Source organism: Lonchura striata, chromosome 1 (genome assembly GCF_046129695.1).
Source record: "Lonchura striata isolate bLonStr1 chromosome 1, bLonStr1.mat, whole genome shotgun sequence".
Taxonomy (NCBI): Eukaryota; Metazoa; Chordata; class Aves; order Passeriformes; family Estrildidae; genus Lonchura; species Lonchura striata.
In genome coordinates this window covers 66,900,590-66,927,419 of record NC_134603.1, presented here as the reverse complement: position 1 = coordinate 66,927,419, position 26,830 = coordinate 66,900,590, and the positions used below count along the sequence as shown (strand labels likewise).

The 26,830-nt window shown below is 37.5% G+C and overlaps 1 protein-coding gene across 7 annotated transcripts in view; it reads left to right on the top strand.

The window, feature by feature from the left end:
• The window catches only part of FHOD3 (formin homology 2 domain containing 3), a 368,733-nt gene that overhangs the window by 169,853 nt on the left and 172,050 nt on the right, over window positions 1-26,830 (top strand). For all 7 annotated transcript variants that reach the window (XM_021543138.2, XM_077785050.1, XM_021543129.2 and 4 more), the window contains exon 5: window positions 13,112-13,217. In XM_021543138.2, the coding sequence (XP_021398813.2) occupies window positions 13,112-13,217 (106 nt within the window). The remainder of the gene's footprint in view (window positions 1-13,111; window positions 13,218-26,830) is intronic.

Sequence of the window (26,830 nt, the reverse complement as noted above, 5' to 3'; positions counted from 1 at the left end):
GTGGTAGTGACTGATCATTTTAAGGAAAGGCATGGATTTGAAATTGAATGTTCATTATGGAGAAAATCTGAAATCTTGAGGATTTTAGGTCCTGTGAGGAAGTGGACAATGTGATAGACAAGTGGTGTGATGCCACCTCATTTTCTTGAATTAAAATCTTGGATTTCAGATTGGTTTCACTGGAGAGAAGGACTTGGGAAAACTGCAAAAATGTGAGGAAACTTATTGGTGAGAAGAGGTCAGGAAAAGTGAAGAAAAAAATCCTATCTGTGTGAATTAGTGCATGCTCTCAATGTGATTCTAAAATGGAATTCATTTGAGACATTCCATTTTCAGTAAATATAACTGAGAACAATAAGAGGAGCACTTCTTTACGAATGTATCCAAATGGAGGATGAAAACCTACAATCCTTTTTTTTAGCTATAATATTTAGGTGGAAAGATTTCAAACTCTTAGTTTAACATTTTTGCTTTGTTTCAAATAGATGTTTATTCTAAGAATAATAAAAACATTTAAGAAATCTGCAAGACTGCAGAATTGCAAATTTTCTAAACACATGATCCTTTTATAGGATTCAAAGTTAAGCATTTAGAATTTAGAGAATGTCAGAATTGAAATTTTCTAAACAATAGGAGTGAATGGTGAAGGGTGGACCATTTAATGATAAATCTTAGTAATTGAAGATGTGTTCTGGGTCAGAAACATGTCCCTGATTTTTGAAATTTTTGGGCAAAGAAAGGAGTTCTAGTTCAAAACAGCCTGGTCATCTCATGAGTACAGATTGGGAAATTTGCTGTCGTTTCAAGAAACAGTCCCTCATTCCCAGAGGGAGACTGCTTAAGAGTCACAGGGATGCAAGCTGGGTTTCCCTGTGAGGTTTGCCAAGCCTGTGTGCTTACAGGAAATCAGGCAGATTTCCAAGAGTCTTCTCTGTTTTTTTCTCTTTTTGTGCACCTCAGCTATTTCTGGGAAATGTTTGTGTTTCCCTGCATTTATGTGTTACACAGATAATCTGGGTACTTGCACATATTTAGAAAGGAGAGGCTAAGCCTCTCTTCCCACCCATCCTGCATCTCCCATCCTGCATCTCCCTTCCATGTATTCCCTTCCATCATCCATGCCCTTCCATCATGAATTCTCCCAGTTTGTGTATTCATAAATGCCCTCTTCCCTATAGGTTATTGGAAGTCTAGTAGGTATTTCTGAGCACAAGTGTTCAGTGCTTTCAGAGAACACACCAGTGAGATGTCTCTCTTCCAGCTGATCAGTTGTTCTAATGAAAATGCTGTTTAAATATTTATCTGAGTTAATTTAAGGGGTTAACTGTGTTGAAGAGTAACAAGTGAGAAGGGAAAAGCAATGCTCAAACCCATATCTATGTATGAATTGAGTTTTAAGTGAAACCTGTCTGGCTGTTTCAGGGCATATTTTTCCTTGAAGAATTTAACTTTCTTATTTTCTAATGAATGTGGTAGGGAAAGGAATTTGGGAATTATCAGTTACCACATAAAGAATCTCTTTCTGGTGGAACTGTGGCTAATAGTTGAGCAAACGTACCCTTAAAAAATGTACATATACTCTTAAAATACAAGTTCTCTTAGGGGGGACTTGAAAAGTGATCCTCAAACTGGAGAGTATTCATAGAATATGCACAAGTATTTGAGGTACTACAGTTTCAATTGGAAAACAAGCCCCTTTTTTATTTGCTGAAGAAAAATACAAGTAAATGTAATAAGGTTATATTATATATTAATCATTTCTGTTCAAAATGTCTTTTTTTTTTTTTTTTTTAGTATATGACAGGAAAGTAAGTTACCATCATAAATTTATCCTTATGGTAATAGTTTTTTTTTAAAAATGTGTTTTTCAACATAAATATATTTTTTTTATTTTGTATGCCCTTAAAAGAGAGTATTTTAAATTCCTTGTAAGTGTAATATTTTAGAAAAAAGATGCTGACTTAAAAAGAGTGTTTTCATAATAACAAGGTTTTCAAGTGTTATGGAGACTTCATCATATCTTTAAGTGCCAGGACAGTTCATAACACAATTTTTTTATAATTGCATCATTACTGACTTAATTTGGCTCAGTTCTATGTCAGGATCATTTTTAATTTAAAGACCTTCAAGCAGTGTGCAGTGTCTCATTTGCATTAATTGGGAATAAGCCCAAGTTTTACATTGAATTTGAATTCCAAATAGTCAGAGCTCTTGATTTTTCATGTGAGGTTTCGGCAAAGCTTAGCAATGTTTGGCAAGAGCAATGTCTTTGTTTCAAAATTTAGATGAAAGAATCATTTGGCAAGTCTGCGCTTGGAATTTCTCTTTGATTTTTTCTGGTGGGCTGGTTTTGGCAAATTGATGAAGGTTACGTGGAGCGTTTTTCTTTGACAGTGCTGCCATTCTGTTCCAGTCATTCATTCTGAAGGGCTGAGTGAGCCACAGTTGCCATCTTTTTCTGAATTGTACTGCAGCTTTCTTCCTCTGTTTGCCAGTATGCTTTCAGATAAACAAACTTAAGTAAGATATGATTGACAACCAGAACAGTTTCTCTCCATTTGAATAGATTTTCTGACAAACTTCTGAATTGCCTGGTCCTTGTATTTATCAAAACCTCATGATTTTTTTGTAAAATGCTAAAATTTCCAAAGGCATTGAGCAGAATCTAGCTAAACATGGCACTTAGAAAATCAGGATCAAAAAATATTCTTCACTTCATAAGAGAGTTAAAAATACACCTGCTTAAAGCATTTGATTCAATACCACTCTTAAAAGAAAAAAAAAAAAAAAAAAGGCAAAAAAAAAATGTAAATAGTGCTGTGAGATTTAAGTGATACTTTAAAATATATGTAACGTGGCCTGTGATACAACAGGATGCAATATAAAGCAGGCATGCTTTAGGACCTGTAAGAAAGTGTACCTTGTAGTTAGAAAGCATAGTTTCAAATTATGCTGATTGCATAATTTCAAAATAGGACATAACTGGATAAGAATATGGTTTGTAAGAAAAATAAGAAAGCCATAAAGTTAATTTCAAGTCTGTTGAAAGTGATAACCTTGTGGAAATCTGCTTATTAAAATTTTGGAAAATATTTTTAATCAATATCAATCAATGCATTAGGTTTTCTGAAAAGCAGGCCTCAAGTGTATATTTTAATGTCTTCAGGAAAAAAGACAGTTCTTTTTAAGGGTTGTTTATCCTACAAGTGTCATTTGACAGTGGCAGGGGGCAGGAGATCTCCCATTAGTTTTCATAAGGAACCTAGATTCCTGTTTTGTGTTGTGATCAGACTATCAAGGGAAAGAGTTACAAAATTCTCTTACAGAATTTTCATATGTTGTTGAGAAATTCATTAATCATTCAACAATTGAGCTTTGTGTTAAAAAATGTCACAAAGAACAGCTATGTGGCGGCCCTGGAAACATTAACTAGAAGGTGTTTGGAAGACACAATCTTATCAGTGAGTGAAATCAAATGTCACACACTTCAGCTGCTAAGGAGTCATCAATCATCCTTAGGAGTGCAGAAGGAGTATTCTGTGTTTGCCTCATTGATCTCAAGGAAGGAGGCTGCTCCTTCCCCTCCTGCAAGCATGACTGATGACTCCTTAGGGTTTGAAGCTGTGTGACACTTGATTTAGGGGCTGCTGTCATCACTTGTGAGGAGGCTGCCTGCCACCTCTCCTCTTTAAGAGCCTCTTGGAAGGGTTCTTGTTTAAGTCATGAAAAAGAGAAACCTTCATTTCCTTCACAAATCAAATTCACCAGAGTTCTACATAGCAGTTTACAGATTTGTTTAATCCAAAGGAGATGTCTCATTACTCTTTAGGGATTATAAATAAAATAGATATGACTCATTAAATGACAAAATGAATTTCTCAGTTTCATTAGCAGGTAGAGTGCCTTCTTCATATCTAGACAATGTTACTGGCCAAGATCTAAGGGTGCTTAACGAGAGTAAAAAATGTGAACTGCTTACACCATAAAGATAGCCTAAAACTTGGGACGGGATCAGTATTCCTTCCCTAATCACTGTGAATGGTTGAATTTTAACAGGAAATGTTTAGCATGATGCCTGTGTCTACTTTAGCTTCTTCAGATGCATAATACAGTGCCTGGATGTTGCTTGATCTGTTGCATATCTGCCATGAAGAATATACCTGGTAGGCTCTACTCTAGGTGACTTGTCTAGGAATTTTTAATTTTGCTATTTACTGGGAGGACAAACACACAGTGTGTTGATGTATCTGCTGTCTAGGAAAGGTGCAAAAAATGAAATTCTGTCCCCATCAAGTCAGTGGCATAAAATGTCTTTCGTTTCACTGCTATTTTTATCTGATGGTTGAATGTATATAGGGAGATAGAGTGTGGTAAACAGATATAGGTACAGCAGGAGTTTTTTTTTTTTTTTTTTTTTTCATTTCCTGCCAAGTGCCATTATAGGGGGGAGGCAACCAAAGATTTTCTACCTAAAAATTGAATAACTTAATGTGAGACTGAGGTGGGACTTTTTTTATTCTTGCTTGCTTCTTGAACTCACAGGGGATAAAAAAAGTTCTGTGGGGAAAAAAGATCTTCTAATTATCTCGGCCTACTTATCTGAATAAAATGAAATACTGAAAGCAGAAAGGTGCTTACAAATTGTTCAACATGTTAAATAGGAGCGCAGTTTCTTTTCTGTGTTCTTACTTTCAGCATGTTTTAAGAATTGTAGCACAATTCAGTTCCCTCTGAGTTTATTGTTCTGCACAATGCAAGAAGGCAGCCCAACATTTTCAGTAGTAGAACTTCATGATAACTTTGGGATTTTTCTCAGGTTAACATGGCATCACCCCAGCTACAAAGTTAAGTTCAGTGGGAGCACTAGAAATAAACATTGTATCATCACAGTAAGATGGCTTTCTACCTGCAGCTCCCTCATCAGATGCAGGAATCAGGCACATTATGTAAAAGTAATGAAGTTAAAGTCACAGAAAAAGGAAAGCACCATGTTCAGAGCAAGGGGGAAATAGGATGTTTTTGAAGAAGATAGTGGTGAAGGTGAGACAGGATCACAATAATTCAAGCTTGGTAATTGAACAAAGTAAACTTAAAGAACATGAGTGTGACATGGGAGCAACTTTGTTGTGCAGGCTAAGGACCCTTTCCTCTAAATATTGTCTTTGATTAACTTAAGACAACATTAATTTTTTTTGGGTTTCCAGTTGCATCCACTGTAGGAATCTGTTTTTGTCTTAGTTGTGCAACCTCTATTTCCTTTGCTACATTAGGTGCCAATACAAGTGTTTTACTGACTTGTTATCTATCAGAAAAATGTAAACATGAAAGCTAATTTTTCTCCTTGGTCTAACCTAAATTTCCCCTCTTTCAGTTTGTACCCACTACTCCTTGCCCTATCACTAAAGTTCCTGATGAAGAATCCCTCTCTGACTTTCCTGTAGACTCTCTTCAGATACTGGAAAGTTGCCATGAGGTCTCCATGCAACCTTCTCTTCTCCAGGCTAACCAGTCCCAACTCTCTTGGCCTGGTTCTGTAGGAACAGTGCTCCAGTCCTCTTCACTGCCCTTTTCTGGACTCGTTCCAACAGTTCCATGTTCTTATGTTGGGGGCACCAGAACTGTACATAGCAGTCCAGGTGGGTCCCACCAGAGCAGAGCAGGGGCGAAATCTCCTCCCACAGCCTGCTGGCCACGGTGCTTTGAATGCAGCCCAGGACCCAACTGGCTTTCTGGGCTGCCAATGCACATTGCTGGCTCATGTTGAGTTTTTCATAAACCCAGGTTTCCCACAAGTTTTATTCTCCAGGTTTTCTCCACAGGGTGCTATCAATTGCTTTTCTGCTCCACCTGTAAATGTGTCTGCAATTGCCGTTACCCAGGTCACTTTGTTGAACTCCATGAGGTTTGCATTGGCCTACCTTTCAATCCCATTGAGGTCCCTCTGGATGGCATCCCTTCCCTCCAGCTATAGAACTGGGGATTAATTTTCATTGTTGTGTGTTGTCATCACAGAAGCCATTGAACGCTGACTAAATTTATTGACTCAGTGAAAGTAGGGAGGGACGGCAATTTCCATGCATTCTGTTGTAAAATGTTGCTCCATGTAAATAAATGAAAGAATAGGAAAAAAGGGAACAGTGTAAAAATACTGATGTCTTTGTGTCATGTTGTGGCTGTGCTTCTACACAGTTGTACATGAAATTAGTTGGGAAGGTGTAAAGAATGGTGAACAGAAGAAAATGAGGAGTGGAGCCACAGCATGGAAAAGTGTAGGTAAAGGTTGGAGGGAAGAGAAATGGAAGCTTGGCAAAGCTGGTGAGATCTGTAAAGTGGGTGAAGTGCTTTTGCAATCAACAAGTAGAACAAGGTGAAGGAGCTTCCACTGAGATATAAACCAGCTGCTTGGTCCTTGCAGACCCTTTATCACTGATGTTTCTACCTCATTTATTTCTAGCAGCTGAGCAGTTTTGGGACATCCTAGTCCAGGGCAATTTTGCTTTCAAGGAGCTGTTCTTCCAGGTGTGCTGGTGGGAATTTGACAGAAGAAAGACAGCAAGTGAACCTGCGAAGCACCTATCTTGGGGTAGTGTCTGGGTTACCAAGTATCACAGAGTGGAAATACGTGTTTGAGAGAAACGGACTCTTTGTCACAGCAGAGGACTCTCAGATCTGTGTTTGGTTCATTTCCAGGAGTAATGCCCTGACACAGAGTAGAACTGAGGTTTCATGTTTAGTACAAGACTTGCCTACTTAGCAACTGGATCATCTGGTCCATACATTTTGTATACATTTTGTTTTGTAGCTTCGTAAGTAATTGAGGTTTAAATGGGAACACAGTCGTGAGAGATTCATAGGACTTCAGTTTATGTATAGATGTATGTAGATATTGTATGGATATGTGTGTATATGTGCATGTGTGTATGTTTTTGGAATGATTTCTTTCTAGATTTGTTTGTAATAGATGACTTGGCTTTTAAAATGGACTGAAATAAACAGTGACAATTAAATTAGATAATATCAGGCACTTCTGGATTGGCAATCTAGTATTTTAATGATATCAATAATTTTGGAGTCCAAAGGACAGAACTATAGTTTGAAGTGTGGGAAAGTAACTATAAATTATATCTTGGCAATCTGTGCTCCTTCAATCACTTCCTGACTATGTTTACTCAGTTTTCAAGCCAGAGTGAGTTTTTCTAATGGCAAAAATTGCAAGCCAATCTTGATCTGCAACCTGTCGCTTAGCCAATAAAAAAAGCTGGACCATAGAAATGCTTTGGGATTTCTGTTTCTAATAGAGCACGACATAACTTTTATTACTACATCATTTTAGTGTTGTCAGTGGGAGTAATTATCTTGCTGGTAACTTCAGCAGATGTGATACATACTGAAGGCAGGTAGCAATACTTAAAAACATTATTGTGGAGGCTTAGCTGTGATATATGTCTAATGTAGTCACTGATGTTGCAGAGGTAGGAAGCTGAAAAGGCAGCTGAAAGGAATTGCATGTTAATTTTCCATTGCTGCTGGGATGGGGAATTGTATGAGCATTTGAAATTGTACAGGGTGCCTGTGGATATGAAAGCTCTCAGGTCATGGAAGTGTATTCTGGTCTGTGCTGCCACATGGCTACTGCTGCCCAGGGCAGTCGAATTAGGAGCAAAGTATGGGGTTGGTTTGGGATTTTTTTTTTATATGTGAGGGTCTGCCAGATCCAGAGGAATGCTTAGGAAAAAAAAAATCTGTTTATATTCTCCTTGTACTATTAAGTATAGGAAGGGTGAAACAAGGACCTACTTATCCGTTGATGCTGGATTTTATCTTTCTGACTTTATGCACTCAGTAACAGGGGAAGATTTTGAAGTATATTGGGCAATATTCCTTTATTTTACTTTCTTGTGGTGGAATGCCAGATACATTGTCATTTGAGATTTATGCCAGCAAAAGCCTGCAGTTGTGCATGGTTTGCTCTTTGACCTGCCTCCTCCTTCCTCCCATTCCTCACCAGTCAGCTGCTGTCCCTCTGCCGCTAATTTACATCCCCAAATGAATGAAGCTTAATCCCTAAACCTTAATCCTCCTAAAACCAGCTGAACTTTGTGATCCTATCTTGACTTTGCAGGAGATTAAATATAAAAAGTGGGGGAGGGGATGGGGACTGTTTGAAAAAATGTGCTTTAACCATCTTTTATGTTTTTTCAGAGGGCAAAATGCACTGGCATTTTATTGATCAATGTATTTTCACTTGTTATCTTATTTTTTTCACATTGAACATAGTCATTTGGGTTTTCTGTTTCAGTTCTGTTTCCTGTTCTGTGCAGTGCAAACTCTTGGCAGGGGAATCTGAGGAAGAGAGCTTTTCAAGGAGACCTTGCTCTGACATAATAATGTGGACTAGGGACAGTGCACTCTGCCATGATACTATTTTATGGATGAACATAACAATGAATCAAAATTTCACTAGCTTTCCCTCTTGAAAAGTAGGGATATTTACTTCAGGAGGCAGGCCAGGTTAGTATCTGAATAAGCTGTGCCCTTTCTGCTTATAGGATTCTGTACTGATATGCTGTCAGCAGCTTGTCCCAAAAGATTTCATGCAGCAGAGGAGGTTTCTCCTCCTCTTCAAGTTGATATATATTTCTTCTCATATGTATGGTGTCCAGTGAATTTGCAATATTCATTTTACCTTTTGCCTAGGTGAATTATCACAATCTTGGAATATGAATGCAGTATATCTTTGTGAAGCTACAGTTTTTGGTCTACAGACAAAACCAGAGCTGACCTGATAATCAGAGTTTAAATCTGTCTTAATAGGGATGTTGTAGAGTGACAGAGTAGAGAGGGAAGCTCTTCCTCCAGCAGACATTGAAATGCATCAACCATTGGACCTGGTTTGAATGCAATCCCCTCTTGTAAACCCATAGGCAAAGCTTAGTGAGGAGATTCTCCTGTCTGTGACTGGTACTCTGTCTACCTGTGCTGCTCTCACTTTTAGGCTGGATTGCAGCGACTTTTGCATTTTGGAAGGTTTGGTCAGTACAAAATGTGATTGCTGGCTCTCTCAATAATGTGTCATGGGGGAGAGCACAGGCTGGGGAACCTGGAAATCATGGGAAACTCATGGTTTTTCTTATTTAAAGAAATGAACATTATAAAATGTGCAGTCTTTAACTCTGTAACAGAAACAGGAGAGAATTGCACAAGATAGAATTAAATATGGGAATGCTTAAGCACACAGCAACAATGGGTTAGCTTATTAATGGAAGAAGGGGAAGCTCAAAACATAAAAATGAGATTCTTCTGAGTGAAAATCTTATAGACAAGCAACTTGTTTTGTTTTATGATTCCTTGGAAAGACAGTATTCTGCACAGCTGTTAGCCACGTAAGAAAGAAATACATATGTGCATATCCAAGTGTGAATATTCACTTACTAATCCAGTTTCCCCAAATGCTTGGAATGAAGCTTTCAACAGTGCTGGTTAGATTAAAAAAAAAAAAAAAATCCCTTGAGAAACTACGTTCCAAAACCTCAATTCTTACTAGGAAATGAAGCAACTTTCTTGTGGCATAAAAATAATTATGCTTTGGGTAAAAGCTTTCAACCATATGGCCCACAGAAATAGCAGGCTTCAGAAAATTCTATCTTAAACAGTACATAGGCAATTTATCTTTGCACGTGGAAGCTGCACATCAGATGAAATATGTTCTTGCAAAACATCTTCAGTCTCCATCTTCAGGTAAGACCCTGTAAAACCAAGTTATAAAATATATCAAACGGTACAAACATGTGGGAAGGAAGAGAATGTCCCCCACTATTTCTGCCGGTGGCACAGGAGCCCATGGTACAGACTGCTTGATCACAGGGTTTGTGGGATCTTTTTAGTTGCTAGGCTGACTTATGGAGGTGAAAAAGTATGATTTGTGCACTTTATCAACCACATAAACAAGTTTTAAAGTCACCACTTTCAGTATATTTAGTGTCTCTTCTGTTATACATTGGATGAAAATAGACATCTATTGCACAGACATACATTATCTTCTTCGAGAAGCCTAAAAAAGGAGGTGACATGATCTAATTGAAGTCAGTGAATAAATGAGCAAAATATATTTATCTGATGAGGCCAATGGTACCTTTTCATAAAGACTTTTAAATAGTCAGACTTCGTGTCACTGCACAATCTTTATGGTTGCAGGAGCTTAGCAATTAGCTTAGAGAGCTTTGCCTGTTTTGCTGCTTTTCTCATCAGTGCCTTAATGCCTGCTGATTAAGGGCTCATAAATCTTTGCAATATTAGCAGAGGAGTCCATTTCCATGGCAAATGGCAACATTTCCCTGCCTCCTTCTAGCTGCTATCACACACGTGTGGCATGTACTTGTAGGTATCATTGTCACACTCATGCCATATATTCTGAACAATGAATGCTCTCTTCCTGGTAACCTGAACCTCTTAACCACTGCTAGAGAGTAGCCTTTACTCTTGAGGTCACCTAACTTGGCAAGTCAGTGAGTTAATGGGTCTGAAAAGATTATCCTAGACCAAAATTGATGTAAACATTCTCCTTTCAATGTAGAACGTATGGGCTTGCATGCCTTTCATCTTTCACTGCACATTCCAGATGTTTGCTTCTTTCCTCTCATCGTATATACACGATGGGATAGATAATGTACTGAGTTGAGATTTATGTCTAAGGCATGATGTGTTTGTATTCTACTTCATTACACCTTCTTTTCCCCTTTTATTTGGGAAAGGAGAAGTACCTTAAAAGCCTTTTTTAAAATTCAGGTTTGATTTGTTTATTCAGTGCTTTCCAAAAGCAATCTGGTTGGAGTTCCTCATCCCCTCTATTTCCTCTGCTGTTCCCCTGCAATATATCTCCTTTCAGTTTAGAGTGACTCTATGACTTAGTTGCTTTGAAAAAGCTTCAGAAGACAGATCTCAAAATTTCCTTTTGGAAAGATCCATATTAAAAAAAAATAAGTAACTAAATAACTAACTAAACAAATAAATAAAAAGTATCATAAAGATAAAACCAGATTTTTAGATTGCTTTATTTTGACAATTGAATGTTGATTTCTAATTTTTCTCCAGGTGATGCACTAATATATATTCATTATTTAAGATTATAGGAAAACAACCTAAAGTTACGTTAGGTGTTTCAGTTTTTATCTTTCCCTGAATGTCAGCAGCCCTTAATTGCTAAATGCTAATAAAAAAAATAATTTTCTTTTTTGGGCTCAATCTGGATGATTCTTAAGACTGAACTACTGTTAACTTCTCTGCTATATGGACTTCTTTTTTGTTTGTTTGTTTCTTTGCCATCCAAATGTCATTTATTTTTCCCAAACAGGCATTTTAGGTCTATTAATAAAAGTCAGAATCTGCAGACCACAGTTATTCCTACTTTTTCCTGTTTTTCCAATGTTCTTTATTTCACTGTGTGTCAATCCAGAATAGATTATTTTTTTCTCCATTCAAAGACTATACAAACACACTTGATGCAAAATCAAAATATATTCTCAAGTACCAAGAAAAGACATTTTAAGAAAAAGGAGCTTGTTTTGAACTAGGATAACATTGCCATCTGGAAAAAATTGAGATTATTTCACTCAATAATTATATATATTATACACACACACACACACACACACATATATATATATATATATATATATATAAATATTTTGGGCTTTTATGATATCCTTTCCCCAGGATGTGAGGTATGATTGCATGCTTCCACTTTTTATACTTCTATACTTTATTTAAAGGATAAATCACCTTTATCATGTGATAAATTTGTGTATCCGTACATGACTGTATTATATTTTTCCAATTGTTTTAACAGATTTGACCAGGTAAAACATGGAATGGATTTTTTTTCTCATAATTTTCTAAACTTCTCACAAACTGATAGATCACCTTCCAATTATTAACATCCCCTTTGGTCAGACTGTAGGAATTGTGTAAATTATCTCCAGTGAAAGAAGGAAATTAATAATAAATAAACCATCCAGCTGAAAGAAATTGATTATTTGATTTCTCTTGGCAGTTTGCTGTTTACCATAAATTCAGAAATCACTCTCAACAAATTTACTGTATGGATCTTGGGTTCTTGGAGCTGCATTTTTGGAAAGCTGGAATTTATGTCTGTTACACTGTTATGTATGAAAGCATAAATTAAGATCATTTAAAAGAAGGCAGTCAGCAACTGGGATTGTCTACAGAGTAATTCTCTCCCATTAATATCTTTAATTGTTCTTGTACCTAATTTGTATGGCTAATTCATTAAGGGCTGTTTAATCCAGCTCTTAGTAGCTTCTTACTCGTCTGCATGAGCCTTCTGTAAGAACAGACAAGCTTTAGATGTGGTGCTTTATAGTCCCTTGACACACAAGTTAGGTTTGTAAGGCCCAGGAAAACCCTCCACTCCCTGGTGTCACTTCCATCTGTGGTAGGGGGTCATTCTGCTGTCCTGAGGAAAGAGCTGATGGTGAAAAAATAGTGAACCACTTTAGCAAGTATAAACTCCTGTGAAATTTTCTCTTGTATTTGCTGTTTTCCATCACAGTGTAAGCATATCTTATCTTTAATGCTTTACTTTCCCATTCTAAATATAATGAATTAATATTATGTTAAGGTAATAAATATAATATTACATTGCAATAAAACCAGTTTTAAAGTTTTTCTGTACACAGCTAAAATACTGAAACTGGAATTATGCTAAGGAATAGAGATGGTGTTCTCTTGTTGATACTGACACTTTAAGGATATTTGTTTATGTGATATGATAAGATTTTGTATTGTGGAGAATGTCTGCAAGTCTTCAATGAGAAAAAATGAAAAGTCATATTTTGCAGATTTTAATTTTCTGTAGTTGACTGAAAGGTTAAAGCATGTTTTTTCTTGCTTTGCACTGATGTATTTCATTCTGGTTTTAAAACTCAAAATTCTACTTTTGGTCCTCTCTATAACAACTTTTGTATCAACTTGCTTACAATATGTGAAACACAAAATCAGTGTTGCAGGCATGCATTTGTTTTTTACATTATGATATAATCTGTTTCTTTGTCTTTCAAAAATCTAAATCAGCTTTTCCTTTCTCCTGTGACAGGATGACAAGGACTTGGTTCATGAGTTTGTTGTTGCTGAAGGTCTGACTTGCTTAATCAAAGTGGGAGCAGAAGCTGACCAGAATTATCAGAACTACATCCTGAGAGGTAAAGGAAATGCATACAGAAGTTGTTTTTATTGCTTGGAAACTCTCGCAGGTCTGCAGCAACTTGCTGTGTAAAGTGTGTTTGAACTTGCTTCTAAGTTTGGTCCTGATTCCTTTCCTGTTATGCAGGAAAGTTAAGGAAGATTAATACACACCACAGAGCAAAATGAATTGGAATGTTTGGAAACATGTTAGTCTCCCCATTGTTCACCTTTTCTTGTAGGTTACACTGCAATTCTCTAATTCTAAGAAAGAAAAGTCATTCTAAAACCTTTACTGGATAACTGTCTCAGAGGGCACAGAACAAAATAACTTTCTGGAGTATGGTCATCAGTTACAAAGGAGCTGCTGTAAGCAGGTTGGACGTAGCAGGAGTAGTTCTGAGAGCTGTGTTTGTCTCCTTTCTTGCAGTGATGGGTGGCTGTTGACCTGTCAAGCAGCATGGAGGGTTTTCTCCATGCTGCTTAAACAGTTGAAAAGTACCAGGGAAACAGAGGCTGGTGGCACCCAGTCTGCTCTAGTACCCTGTTGGGAGATGTATTTTCTTATTTCTTACTTCTTTTCTTTCTGTTGAGGTGCAGCAGAATGCAGCATCATTGGTATCTCTGGATATCATTCAGTATTTATGGAATAAACTAGGAAAAATAAATACCTTAAGGGGTCAGTTGGCTGGAAACAATTTTAAGCTATCTGGCATTTTGGAGTTAAAGAGGTAATGAGAGGTTTATGTTCTGTTCTTTGCACTTAAAAGATAACTGGCAAAGATAGGGTTTGGAGAGGGATTTGGAAAAGGTGTGCTATGTGATTAGAAAGCTGATTTCATCTGTTGTGGCATGGGTGCATGCGTTTTTCTTCTAGCCAGGGAACCTAGGCTGTAAATTTGGAGAGTTTCTTCAGTATTTTGAGAGGAGAACAGTCACTCCAAGGGATCTTTGCTGCTGTATGATCTCATATGCTTACGAAGGCATAGTTGTGGTAGATCGCTCATTTGAGTTCTCTCAGACTGACGTATATAGCTGTATTTAAAAATGTCATTTTAGTGTATTTAACTGCTAAAACTCAAATTACACACTGAGGGGCAAAAAAAAAAAAAAAAAAAGACCAACAAAAATAAGTAGAAGAATTTTGTAAGAACCAGATATGCTGAATTATGGAAAGCAAGGATTCAAATAGAAAGTGGAGTTTCATGCAAAGACATTGAAGATAAGACTAGGTTTGGCAATGTAAAAGAAACAAACCACTACTACAGGAATTATGTTCTATGTCAGTAGCTATGCAGTCACATAAATGTACTTGAATAGACGACAAGGACACAGAAACATGTTCAATTAAAAGTTTCTGGGAGAAAACTGGCCATAGATGATCTCAGAAAATTCAGACTGGAAGCAAAATAAAAGTGCTGTATGGGACAGTCTGGCCCTCAGTCTAGGAGCCTCCCCATTCTCCTTCCCTTCCCATACACTAATACATGCAGCATTCAAGGAAATCTAATGGTCTCTTTCTTGTGGTGGTTTTCAAGAGCTTGGTTTCCATGATCTAAAATTAGAAATTTTCATGAGAATTCAATGAATGATAGAACAGAGACTTAGTGTCAATGCCCATGCCATCATACAAATGCAACTGCAAACTCATCTTGTTACATTGTTATTAACAAATGATTACAGCTCATTCAAAATGAATATAACAAAACAACATTAACAATAACAAAAACTAACTTACATAGAAGTATGCCATAAAGGTGAAAACATAATTTTAGGAAGATATCTTTAAGGATTGGTAACTTCTGAAAATCAGGTATTGTTTTTTCCCTACATTGCTGCTGTGTGAAGCTGAAGTTTCTCTCTGGGTAGTGTATCCTAGCATCCTTTATAATAGGGCTGTGTGATGTGGGCTTCATTTCAGTTTTGGTCTTGATTGTCTTTCAGGAATTTCAAAGCTTGTTACAACTCCAAAATTATGTCAGGTGGTTTGCAGTTCCAGGAGGCAGCATGTACTTTCTGAATAGGTCTGCATGTGCAATGAGATAAAGATAGATTTGGAAGTATGGTATAGCCAAACAATCTTATCTGAATACGTTGAGGAAGGTGCTGAAAAGAAGCATTAAATGCATAATGTAAGAGTGCTTCTGGTATATTATTTTTGGAAGATCATAGTGATTGGTTAGGTTGTTTTGTTGCTTCGTGGTTTTTGGAGGTTTTTTTTGTGGCAGTTTTGTGTACCTATTGCAGTGCTGCATTTTACTAAACCCAGAGTACTGGTAAATAGGTGAATAAATTTTACTGAAGGTACGTCACAATTAGCACAGAGGTGGTCCTGTAACTCTAAGCTTAGTGTTAAATAGTGGAGATTAAAGAAATAAAAAGTAGTCTTTTTTAGAAATTCTGTGCCTTCCTGCTGTAGCGTTCTTGCTGTTCTGCAGATCATTTTGGATTGGAATATTCTTCTTATTTACATTGTATTTAACCTAAATCATAAATACATAGGATTTCTCCTAAGTTCCATATTCTGGCATTTCTCCAGCACCTTTGGTGTCATTCACTCTTTTCCTCTGGCAATTCTAGCCCAGCTTGCAGGGCTTGTGACAGTAAGTCACAGCCTTAGGCATGGCATTGCCTCCTTTACTTCAAGAACTCACCTACATGAGACTGTCCATGATCTTGACTGAGCAATTTCCCAGTTTTTATTTGTTTTATTTGCAATTTCCCAAATTTTATTTGTTTGTCTGTGCTCATCAAGAAATAGCTTTGTACCTTGGAGGGAAAATAGGCTGGAAATACACATATGCTTAAGGGCTATTGGTGCTTCAGTGAGTTCCAGGTACAAGTTGTTTCCTGAGGATATTATTTTCCTTTTTCCAAAAGTCTGCATTGTTTCACTTTAATGTTTCCTGGTTGTGGATTTCTGCTTAAGGGCTTTGACTTGGTTCAAGTCAGACTGAGCCACCAAAAAATGATTAAATATGAGTCATGAAAATTTTAGTTACTTTAACAGGTAAGTGAAGAGAAGGTAAGTGTGGCTTTTACATACAATGCTGAGAAATCCAGATAGTTTATTGTTGATTGCTAAGGAATGACTGTTTATTTCTGCTCAGGTCCCCCGAACTAGGGCTGTTTGACTGTACCTTTCCCAAAATGTTCCCTTCTGTCAACATATAACCTATAGACTGGAAGCCAAGAGTAGCCAGGGCTTCCCTTGAGGGTTACTTTTTAAAAAGACTAGCTTAGAAAACAGCTTTTGATCCTCATTTAACAGTTCTTAAAATTAAATTTATGCACCAATGTTGCTTTTAATTATTATGGATATCTAAAGTAACCATGTTTTGACGGACATTCCCTCCACCATGGAAACAGGCTTATTTTCCTTTTTGTTATTTCCTCCATCTTCCTTTTTTTCCACAAAGATCCATAAGGATTAAGAACTTCACTGATAACACTGAAGTTAAAATTTTCTGTCCTAGTTACAGGATTTTGGTATGGTGGATGTTACCTAAATATTCAAAACCAGATAGGAATGGGTTAAAGGTAATAAAAATAAACATAACTGATGAGGATTAATAAAAATCTTACTGTAATTTTGAAGACTTTTTGGATATAATTTTGAGCTCATCTGTTCCTTGCACAGAATGAGAAAGCAACTCATGAAATCCCACGGTATCCTTCATGTTTTCTGATAATTTAGACAGTGCTGTTAGGAAGGTGAGGGAAAAAAGCAGCTTGTGTAGATCAAGGCTTAATTCTTTTAAAGATATACTGAATACATAATCTGTGAGGTTCAGGGATGACTTTGCTGGCTCTGTGATGTGAGGAGTTCTGCCTGGTGGGTCCTGTGCTGTCTGTCCCTCAGATCAAACGAGAAAGTTGTCAAAAGGTCATCCAGCCTCATTTGTAGAGTCTATTTGTGTACTTGGGTCCATTTTTGGCTGCTTATGGATTCAGATCAGTATTTAGAGGTGTCCATAATTAGATGAAAGCTAGATATTGTTCTTGTGGTCTGAGAGCACAAACCAAGTGTTCAGTCTGAGCAGAAAAAAGCCTTGACTTTGCTGCAAGGTCTGTGGAGCTAAGGCTGAGGAAAAAATAGGACAGGAGTCATACTGGACTAGTCATACAGTGCTCATACCAGACTATGCTTGAATCAAATTCAGCTTTTGGATGCAGCTCTCTGATTTAGTGAGAACTGTGTGCATATATGGAGAATAAGTATTTGAGTGTCAAGTCTGAATGAGAGATGGTTTCAATTTTGTTTGGCAGTTTTGAATTTCTAGTGTAGGGTTTTTTTTAAAAGAAGAAATAAAGAAAAGTACTTGGAGGAGCCTAGGAGTTATGATTTGAGGTAATATTTGTGCTTTAAGTTAACCATTCTCCCGTAAATGCCTAAAACATTACTATAATCTAAAATTAAAGATAATTAGAATAGTAAAATCATTTAGGTTGAAAAAGGCCCTTAACATCATCAAGTTAAACCATTAACCTAACACTGCCAAATCCACCATGAAACCATGCCCCTAGGCACCATGTCTGTGCATCCTTTAAGTATCTCCAAGGATAGTATAGTCAAACCTTCAGTAATTTAGATTTAATTCAATAATCTGGGTGGAACATGAGGTTGCAGTAGAGCATTTTCCTATCACAGACCCTCTGCACTTCTGATAAAGTGCTGAAGTCCTGTGTGTTTTTACAGATACTTGTGCAAGCAGAGAACATAATGATAATGGTCCTGGGTAAGGGATATGACATACTCTGAGGGACAGTGACATACCATTTAAGAGGATTAAAGGTTGATAAATTCATGCATAAAGTCAACAACATCTTCAGTCTGATAGAATAGCATCTTTATTATAAGTATGCCCTATATTTTTTTCCTTATAAGTAGTAAATGTAGTTTGTTTTAGAATTGCATTTGTACAAGCATGCTTTTATCTTCATGCAGATTGAATGAGTATATAATAATGCTTTTTTCTTTTTTTTTTTTTTTTTTTTTTTTTCTGGGTTTTGCAAGACCTTTTGGGACTTTCAAGTAATTTTATGAGGGACTTTTACCAGAAAAGTTCTATATGAGTCCTAAAATGTAAATAAAAAAGAACTGGGTGTCTTATAACACTAAAATCACATGTGAAACATAACTCCAAGGCACATTTTGATCTTTGTTACATGCTTAAATTATGAGTAGCCCATTACAACAGTTCTCCTGATAGCTGCAATTTGCACAGATGTGAATTGCCCATGTTGGAGAAGTTCCCAAGAGCAGCAGTGATTTCCCAAAGTAGAGCAATGAGAACTGAGGAGCCTGAAACTTTCCAATCCCCCACTGAGGCATAAGAATGGGGCAATATTTTGATTCCTCACCTGTCTGCCTGGTAAATGGGAACCAACCTTTCCAAATGGATGGATGAAGAGAAAGAGTGTAGCTGTATCTGTGTAGTTAGCCTTTTAGTAACCTCAGCTCCCTACTGCAGCAAGGTGATTCTAAATCTATATTTTGCATGTGCTTTTAATTATACAGTACAGTGTAGCTGACAACAATAAAAAATGGAAAGAAATTACCATAAGAGCTACTAGGTTGTAAAGCAGAAAGTGACTTTGCTGTTGGAATTAGGAGACACTGAGCTCTTTGGCAGGGTGGTTGGACATGCACAGGAGCCACCAGAGTCATTCAGAACTACAGATTAATGCCCAGGCAGGGGGTCAGGTTTTCTGAACTAACAGGCAAACAGCTCAAACACTGACATATACCAAAGCCACCAACAATTATGCCTATTTATAAAGCCAGAGGCATGCAATCCCACCTGCATGCCAAGTTTGGAACCAAGGGCTGCTCTGTGTATTCTGGGAAATCAGATTAAATTCCTGAAACGAGCCAGTACTGGATGGTAAAAGACCATCTGGTTACTGTCTGTCACCAGGACACCGTGTGTGCCTGAAGATGTCAAGGAGCTAGAGGAAGTTGAAGGTGAGGATGAGGTTTTGCAAGCAGGCTGTGGAAGCTGCTGCTGATAACTCTCTCATTCTGAAAGCCAGGCATGAAGTTATCAGCTAGCTGGTGGCATTTCTGCATTGAGCCAACTGCTACTAGGAATGCTTGGGGTTTGTAAGTGTGCTCTCTGTAACAGGGGGATGATCTGCTTCCAGGAATTGGCTGGCTGTTTTTATCAAAAAGACCCCTCATTATTTACAAGGACATGAATGTTTCCAGTGCTCTTGAACTTCCCTCCCTCAGCCTGATAAGTTACGTAGCTTCAAGCTTTTGCATTAAAGGTTAGGTATTAAAAAGCATTTAGCACAGAGAAGCATGTTCTTCTGCAGTAAATGTCTATATGGGAAGCAGGGGTTGTGTAAGTAACAAAAAAACAGAAATAAAGTCTGTGAGAGACTATTTCTATACTAAATAGACATGTCTTGCTGGTTAGTACTGCAGCAGTAAAACAGATGGTAGTAATGTAAGTTTAGGGGGGAAAAGGGAGCTAATACTGAATACTCCATATCTTTGCAATATTCCTGTTTTTGTGTGAACTGGAGAACTGTTTGAAGTTTCCCAGCTGCAGAAAAAGTATCCCAGCCCCCAGTAAATAGGAATAGACAACACTTGATTAGGCTTACTTTTGTATTTCTTTCTTTTCTCTTAGCTTCAGTGTGAAGGTATCCATATGCAACTGTGAAGCTCCTATATATCTCTACATATTCAAGTTGTCTTCTTATGTGCAGTACTTTAAAAGGATGTAAACTTCTCACCCCATCTCAAACTACATGCCATAACAGCCTGAACTCTAAAGAGAAAATGAGTGCCTGTAGCTTGGTTACTTGGGAGTGTTTCTTCTGAGAGATTTGGTGGCACAGTCTCCCAGTAAATTAAGTTCTTTGGCCTTTCAGAAATATTACCAGAATTGGACACTTGTCCCTATGGGCATTTCAAAGTTCATGTCCTTCATTTATGCTGGACATCAGACCACAGTTCCTGTGGAACCATACCAACATATGGCAACTCCATGTGGAAGTTGTTATGCCCACATAGTACAGGGCAGCTCCACATGGAGATACAACCTAGGCTTCTTACCACTGCTACAAAAAAAAAATCCACAAAATAAAACACACCAAATCAAGCCATAGCTGTGTGAGGAAGTTAGTAGCAGATTAGTGTAGCTGAGTTAACAAGACCTGTTAATGAGCAGCACTACTGAGCTGAGGTACAGCCTGACAGGGATGCAGCCATACCGTGTCCCTTTGTGAAGTGGATTACACTGCCAGTTTTCTATCAGCAAACATTATAGGTACCACTTCTCGTAGTTCAGATCAAAAGTAGCAGTCCCAGAAAAATATATATCTGAGATCTATATATATGATGGATCAGTAACTCTTTCTGTTACATGTGCAGAAACCTCAAGATGTGCCTCTTCTTGAAAAGCCATGAAATGAAAAAAAAAAAAAAAAAAAAAATACAAATGGATTTGGCATCTGGATTCATGAACCCTTTAGACTAGAAATAATTATGTTAAGATGCTCTTTGTTATACCACAAGAAAAGGACACATTATACTTATCTCCATGATTAATAATATAAACACTAAACCTCCTTGTCTCAGTAGGTGAATCCTCTTTAATTTCTGCAAGTATCTTTAAGATTAAATGCCTTTGTGTAAACAGAGGTAGTTGGGAGAGCTTTACATTGGAAGCCATGCAGTTTAATAAGAGAGAAAATATCCTTTCTCCTTTCCACTCTACACTGTTAGAGTTTCCTTTCTTCATTTCTCATCTGCATATTTTAAAATGATATTTATTGCATTTGTTCTATGTATGCATTACACTGAGTTCCCTACTGAATACAACCTTAGGCATTCCCTTAGTTGCTAGAGCAAGCACTGCACTCTCCTTTTTCCTCCTCCTCCCTCCCTTCTCCCAGGACGTGATTGTGATGCATGATCCATCTGGAAGCAGAGCCAGATAGTCTTCACACAGAGCATACAGTACAAGTCCTCCCAGTCTGGGATGGGAATTGGCATCAAAGCAAATTTGAGTTCAAAAGTTTAACAACCCTATAGTAATTTACACATCTACAAAAAAACTGAGCTGTTCCTTGCACCGTGCATTATTATGAAATGGCCTTTTATGGTGGGACTGCTTGTGAGGAGGATATAGGGTCTACATGGAATTTAGTAATAACACCACCATAAAATTATGGATTTCCCTTGTTTTTAAAGCTGACAGAGGCTGGGAACCTTTGAGTTGCTTTCTGTCTCTATGAAAATGAATCTTCAGGTTCTGAGTATTTTTTCTTTATGCAATGTGAAATTCCCATGAAATGTGACACCTCAGGCTATGCAGACTCCATGTAAAATGAGGAACTGAATATGAAAAATGCACATCCTGAACTACTGAGCAAAGACTAAGTATTTGGGAAGTACTCCCTGTGGCCTTTAAAGCTATTATGGATATTTTATGCTTTAACTACTCAAACTTCATGGACAAGCCTTGAAAACAATGTACTGATTCCAACTGGTTATGGGCACATTACAGAGTGTTTCTGCCTTTTTGTAGTAATATTGTAGCCCAAAAGTAGAAAAGGACAAAATGTATAGAAAAGTAAAGACATTCATAAGCCAGCACAGACATGAAAATTGCGCAAGGTATATGGCTACTGGTAATTTTGCTATAGGTTATTTGCATTGAATATATGCACATAAAACATGTTAAAATATTGATGGGAAATAGAGTAGAGGCTTTAAGAGCTATTTGAGATGGTAGTTGCCACACAGAGTGCTCCATCCTGATACATAATCAGGGAAAATTAAAGACTTTAAATGACAATTGGAAGAGGTCGAGTCAAATGCGTAAGACAATTGAGAGGTTCTGGCTGCTATTCCATGAAGGTGATTATTGTATGATATAAGGACATGACAAAAATGAGGTTCTTCAAATATCTTTGGAGTTAATTTCCACATCCAGATACATTATTTTTAGTCACATATTAGCTCTGTGTGTCTGGAATCCTTGCAAATGTGCATGCATGTGGATTTCTATCAATCACATTCTCATAGGTGTCATCCGGAAGCTGGACCAGTGAACTGTAAACTCTTAAACTACTTATTTTCATTATTGTTAGGCAGTGACCTGCTTTTAAGTCTATGATCACTACTGCATCAAATACTAAGAAATTGTAGATGATTGAAGAACTTAAAAGCTAAGCCATAGGACTTGCATGTATTAGCATGGTATTAATTATTAACTGATTATAAGTGCTGTGTTCACACATATATGTCTAAGAAAAACTGTAGAATGCTTGTAGGCTGATGACAGTGAAGGATAATTGTAGTGAACATGTGGGAGTAATAATGTTTCTGTTTATGCTGTGGAGGGTTTCTGCTCACCAGTTCTTCTGTGCAGCCCAAAGAAGCATCAATGAATCAGCACATGCCCCTCAGGAAAGCAGAACTAGTAAATAAATACACATTCATGGGTTGAATGAGAAAGAGTGAAATTTTTTGCTGCTTTGTAATGGAGTGTAAGGACCAGCACTATTTCCTACCCTCCTCCTCTGCCCTCTCCACCTCCTTTCATACATAGGACTGGAGACACTGAGGGTGGTGTTGAAGTGATGAGAGTAGAATGGGGGCTGGCATCCCCCTACTCCCCAAGTGTGTGTGAAGGCTGTCAGTGGATGCACAGGCAGGGGTTGAGCAGACTGGGTAAGGCAACAAATTCAGTGTGCCATGTAAAGGCAGACATATGCCATGTAAAGGTAGACAGGATATTGTCTTCCCTTGCAAGCCAGAGGGAAAAGAGTTATACCTAGGGCTCCCTGCCTGCAGTGGAGGGAAGCAGAGGTTTATCCTATTCCTAGTTTTACAAAAAGTGGGGTTTGATACACTATTTATTACTTGTAACATGATTTCTTTCTCTCCATATTTCCTGAAAATAAGGATTTTTTTTTCTATTTTCAGTGGGTGAGGCATTTCCAGCTTTTTCCATTTAAATTCTTGGCACTAAAGCCGGTGTTGTCATGCCAGAAGAGAAGACTATGCCTACCTCCTGGACTCAAGCAATACAGGATCACTGGCCTGCACTGGCTACTAAAAATATAGTACCTCTGTTGTTTAGCTTGTGTTTTTCAATAATTTATCACTTTGAAATTTCTTTCCAGTCAATTTAATGAAGAGAGTTTACTGATGTAGGTGCTGTGTAAAATAAGCCTTTTCTTTCCTTTGCCTCTTTAATTTGTTTACAGTTAGAAAACAAATATTCTTCTCTCCTCTTACCTTATAAGTGCTTTGGGTTCCCTGAAGTGAAAAAACACTAAAAATACTGTTGTGTGCTGTGAGAAGTGCCATCAAATGTCTCAGTTGCATCTATTGTATGTTTTAAGTAGGTTTATTTAAATGACAGGTGGTGTCTTGAAGAACTTCTGCTAATACTGGGTAATATCCTGTTTCCTCTTACTTAACCTTCCTCCTTCTATATGTTATCACCAGCATAGACAAGGCTCAACTCCCTCTTGCCTTCTCTGTCCCTTCCCCTCCCCCCTGCAATTCCCTTCTTTGGTGACACCTCTGTGATTTTTAAACTTATGCCCCAAAGTGGCTTTGGGTACAGCAGGGCTGCACATCATCACTCACTCCTGATGAGCATTGTCTCTGTAGTGACAAGGGTCCCTATCTGCAGACTTACATCCCAGCTGTTCCCAATTTCAGTACCCTTTCCTCAGCATGCAGGGAGTAGTCTTAGGAGCAGGCACTTTTTCACTCAGGCAAAATCCACTCACTGGGCAGAAATTCTGGTTTTAAATCTACAACTTCTTAAACATGGTTTCCACATTCCCTAAATTCTGTAGTGGGTCACCATAAGCTTGCTTTAGTATTCGGGTCAATATCAATAATGGAAATATTGACTGTATTGTGTATAAACTATATATATATTGATTGCTAAGGTTATTTTTTTTCTATTTGCTTGTGATAAATGTTTTTAGGTTTGTTTTTTTTTTCCTAAGATGATTATAGACAAATGCACTAAGAATACCGTTAAGGTTGATAAACAAAATTATTTAAAATTAAAAATACCTGTCTGAGCTTTCTTTGCAGACCTGCCTGCCCCCTTTGTGTGGCAGTAGATTCAGCCTTTGATGGCACAGTGGTACAGCTTTTTCCCTCAGCTGCTCTGCTTCAGCCAAATGAGCACCATCACACCTGTGCACTTAGTGAACACCTTTTAAATAGCTGCTCTTATCAGCAGCCCTTCCCCAGGCTTTGTGATTATTTCATGCTATGCAAACCCTGTTACAAAACATTTGTTTTCCTCATGCATGATTGCGTGTTTTGTCACTAGATGTTGTCCAAGAGCTCAAAGGGCAGCATTATCTTTGTGTGGCAGATAAGGAAATGAGGCACTTGAAAACACATTTTGAATTCAGAAAGACTCAGTAACTCTGAGTTTTGGTTTGGAGCTTGTCCTTGGGCTGGTTTTTCAAAGTTGGTATGGTATTTTCTGTGTATTCCTTTTTTAATAGTTACTCTTAGCACTTATTTTCCTATTCAGACTCTTGTCCACTCTGTCCTAATTTTCTTTTTCAGATCTGTTTCTATTTCATGTTTTTCACATCAATTTCCTTTAACCTCTGTCAGTCTATCAGTTTATTTACATCATCAATCCATAAAAAAATGTTCATAAATTCATTTACATTAATTTCTTCACCAGCTTAAGCTGTCTTAAGTGCCTTTTCTTCCCATCGCATCTTTCCACCTCTGCACTGTCTGTCCTGGCTTCTGACACCGCAGATGTGTTTGTGTGATGGTGTACTGAACTTGACAAAGGAATGTGTTCATCTGAAAAATGGGTATGAAAAGGTTGTTATTTTGCTATTGTTTTGGATTTTTTTTTTTATAGTACTTTTGAGTTACTCATTAAGAAGTTCCACTTCTTAATGTTGGGACATAAACTCCTGTGTCAGAAAAACCATGATTTTGATCTGAGTCAAACAAATAAGGGAGAGTGTTGCAGTGCCACTACCAATGATCCAGCCAAGCTTTGGTATCTTATCTTCTGTACATTTCTTTCCTCAACGTCACTCACATCAGCCCTAATCTGTGTGTTTCCTCCAGCCAAATAGCTGTTAGTCTTTCCCATTATTTCCCTCATTTATCCCAGTCACTTAATCTCTTTTCATAACTCTCGGACACTCATCGGGTATTCTGTCAGAGTTGCTCCCTCTTGCATTTCCTTGAACATCTCTAGGTTTGTATTTTGCTTCCTTCTGCATTCAAATTAGGATTCCTCTTATCACCATCTGATTAAGAAGGTAGTTCTTTAAAATAAAACCAAAAACTCTCACAAGCTGCTGCTCTTTCTTTGAATGCCTTGGCCTTCCTTGGAGGGCAGCAGCTGGGAGCATTATGGGGATATTTTGAGCTTCAAGAATCCACTATACAGACATTTTAGCTGATTGTATATGTTCAGTGGAGGTTGTTACAAGTGTCAAACAACAGCTATTTCAAAACCTTATAGACACACAAAGTTTGGGCATATTTTAATGTTTTCTGTATGAACTTTTTCACTGACATGAGGTTATAACTTTTCTGAGTATTCCAAAGAGCCTAAATTCCCAAAATATTCATCTTTCTGAAAATATTCTTAGCAGTGTTTTAAATTCCAGTGAAAAGTTCTCTTCCTTCCTTTTCTTCCTGCCTTTCAGAAACCCGCCCCAAATATAATAAGTGTTGGAAATTTTCCATGAAAAAAGGAAAGTGTTGTAATTCAAACATGACAGGGAAAGTTTCAGTTCAAACCTGAAAATTGAGGAAATTATGGACAACTAAACCCTGGTGTGTTTTCATGGGAACAGGCTATTTTAGAAGCAAGCAGACTGTCCCATATGAAGGGTGCCTTCAATTTCTGTATCATAAGGCTGTTGGCTCACTTTAGATGTTGAAAATACATAGGAAACTAATGCTTTATTGGCTACAAGGGTGAAATGGCTTGTGTTGATTTACTCTGGTCTTTAGCTGTAGCAATGTGATTTGATAGGGTGACTGCTGAATCAGTTACACTGAGAGTGTAATTGCTTGGATTTTGCCTACAAAGAGCTGACCTTTTTTTTTTTTTTTTTTTTTTTTTAATTTAATGTTTTAATGTTGAGTTCTTGTGCAATATCTTCATTGTGAATTAGTAGAGTGAGACCTGATGGAGAAGTTAGTGTTTATCAGAAATGTGTGTTGGAATCTTGCCTTTATATCAATCCTTTGGAATATATAATTAAAGATGTAGAAATTATAAAATAATCCTGTTTAGTTAGATTGCAGGATAGAATTCCTCTCACCTAATTCCAGTTACCTTGTCTCAAATAGTTACCTGGACACCTTGAGCAGGAGAGAACCCAGTACACACTTGTGACTGAACTGGATTTGCTCCTTGATTAGTAGTTCCATATCTCCTGTTATCTTTTGTTTCTCATTTTTTTTTTTTTCATATGAAGTCATGAGTCTGTGTCCGAATTTATAGTTTAAAATTGAAAGTCTTGAGTATTGATGCAATTTGTTTCATTTTAATTGAAACTCTTCCTCAAGACCAGTTGAGGGAACTTGGCAGAGACCACTTTAGATCTGTGGGCTTCCTCATTTCTGACAGGAAACCCATTG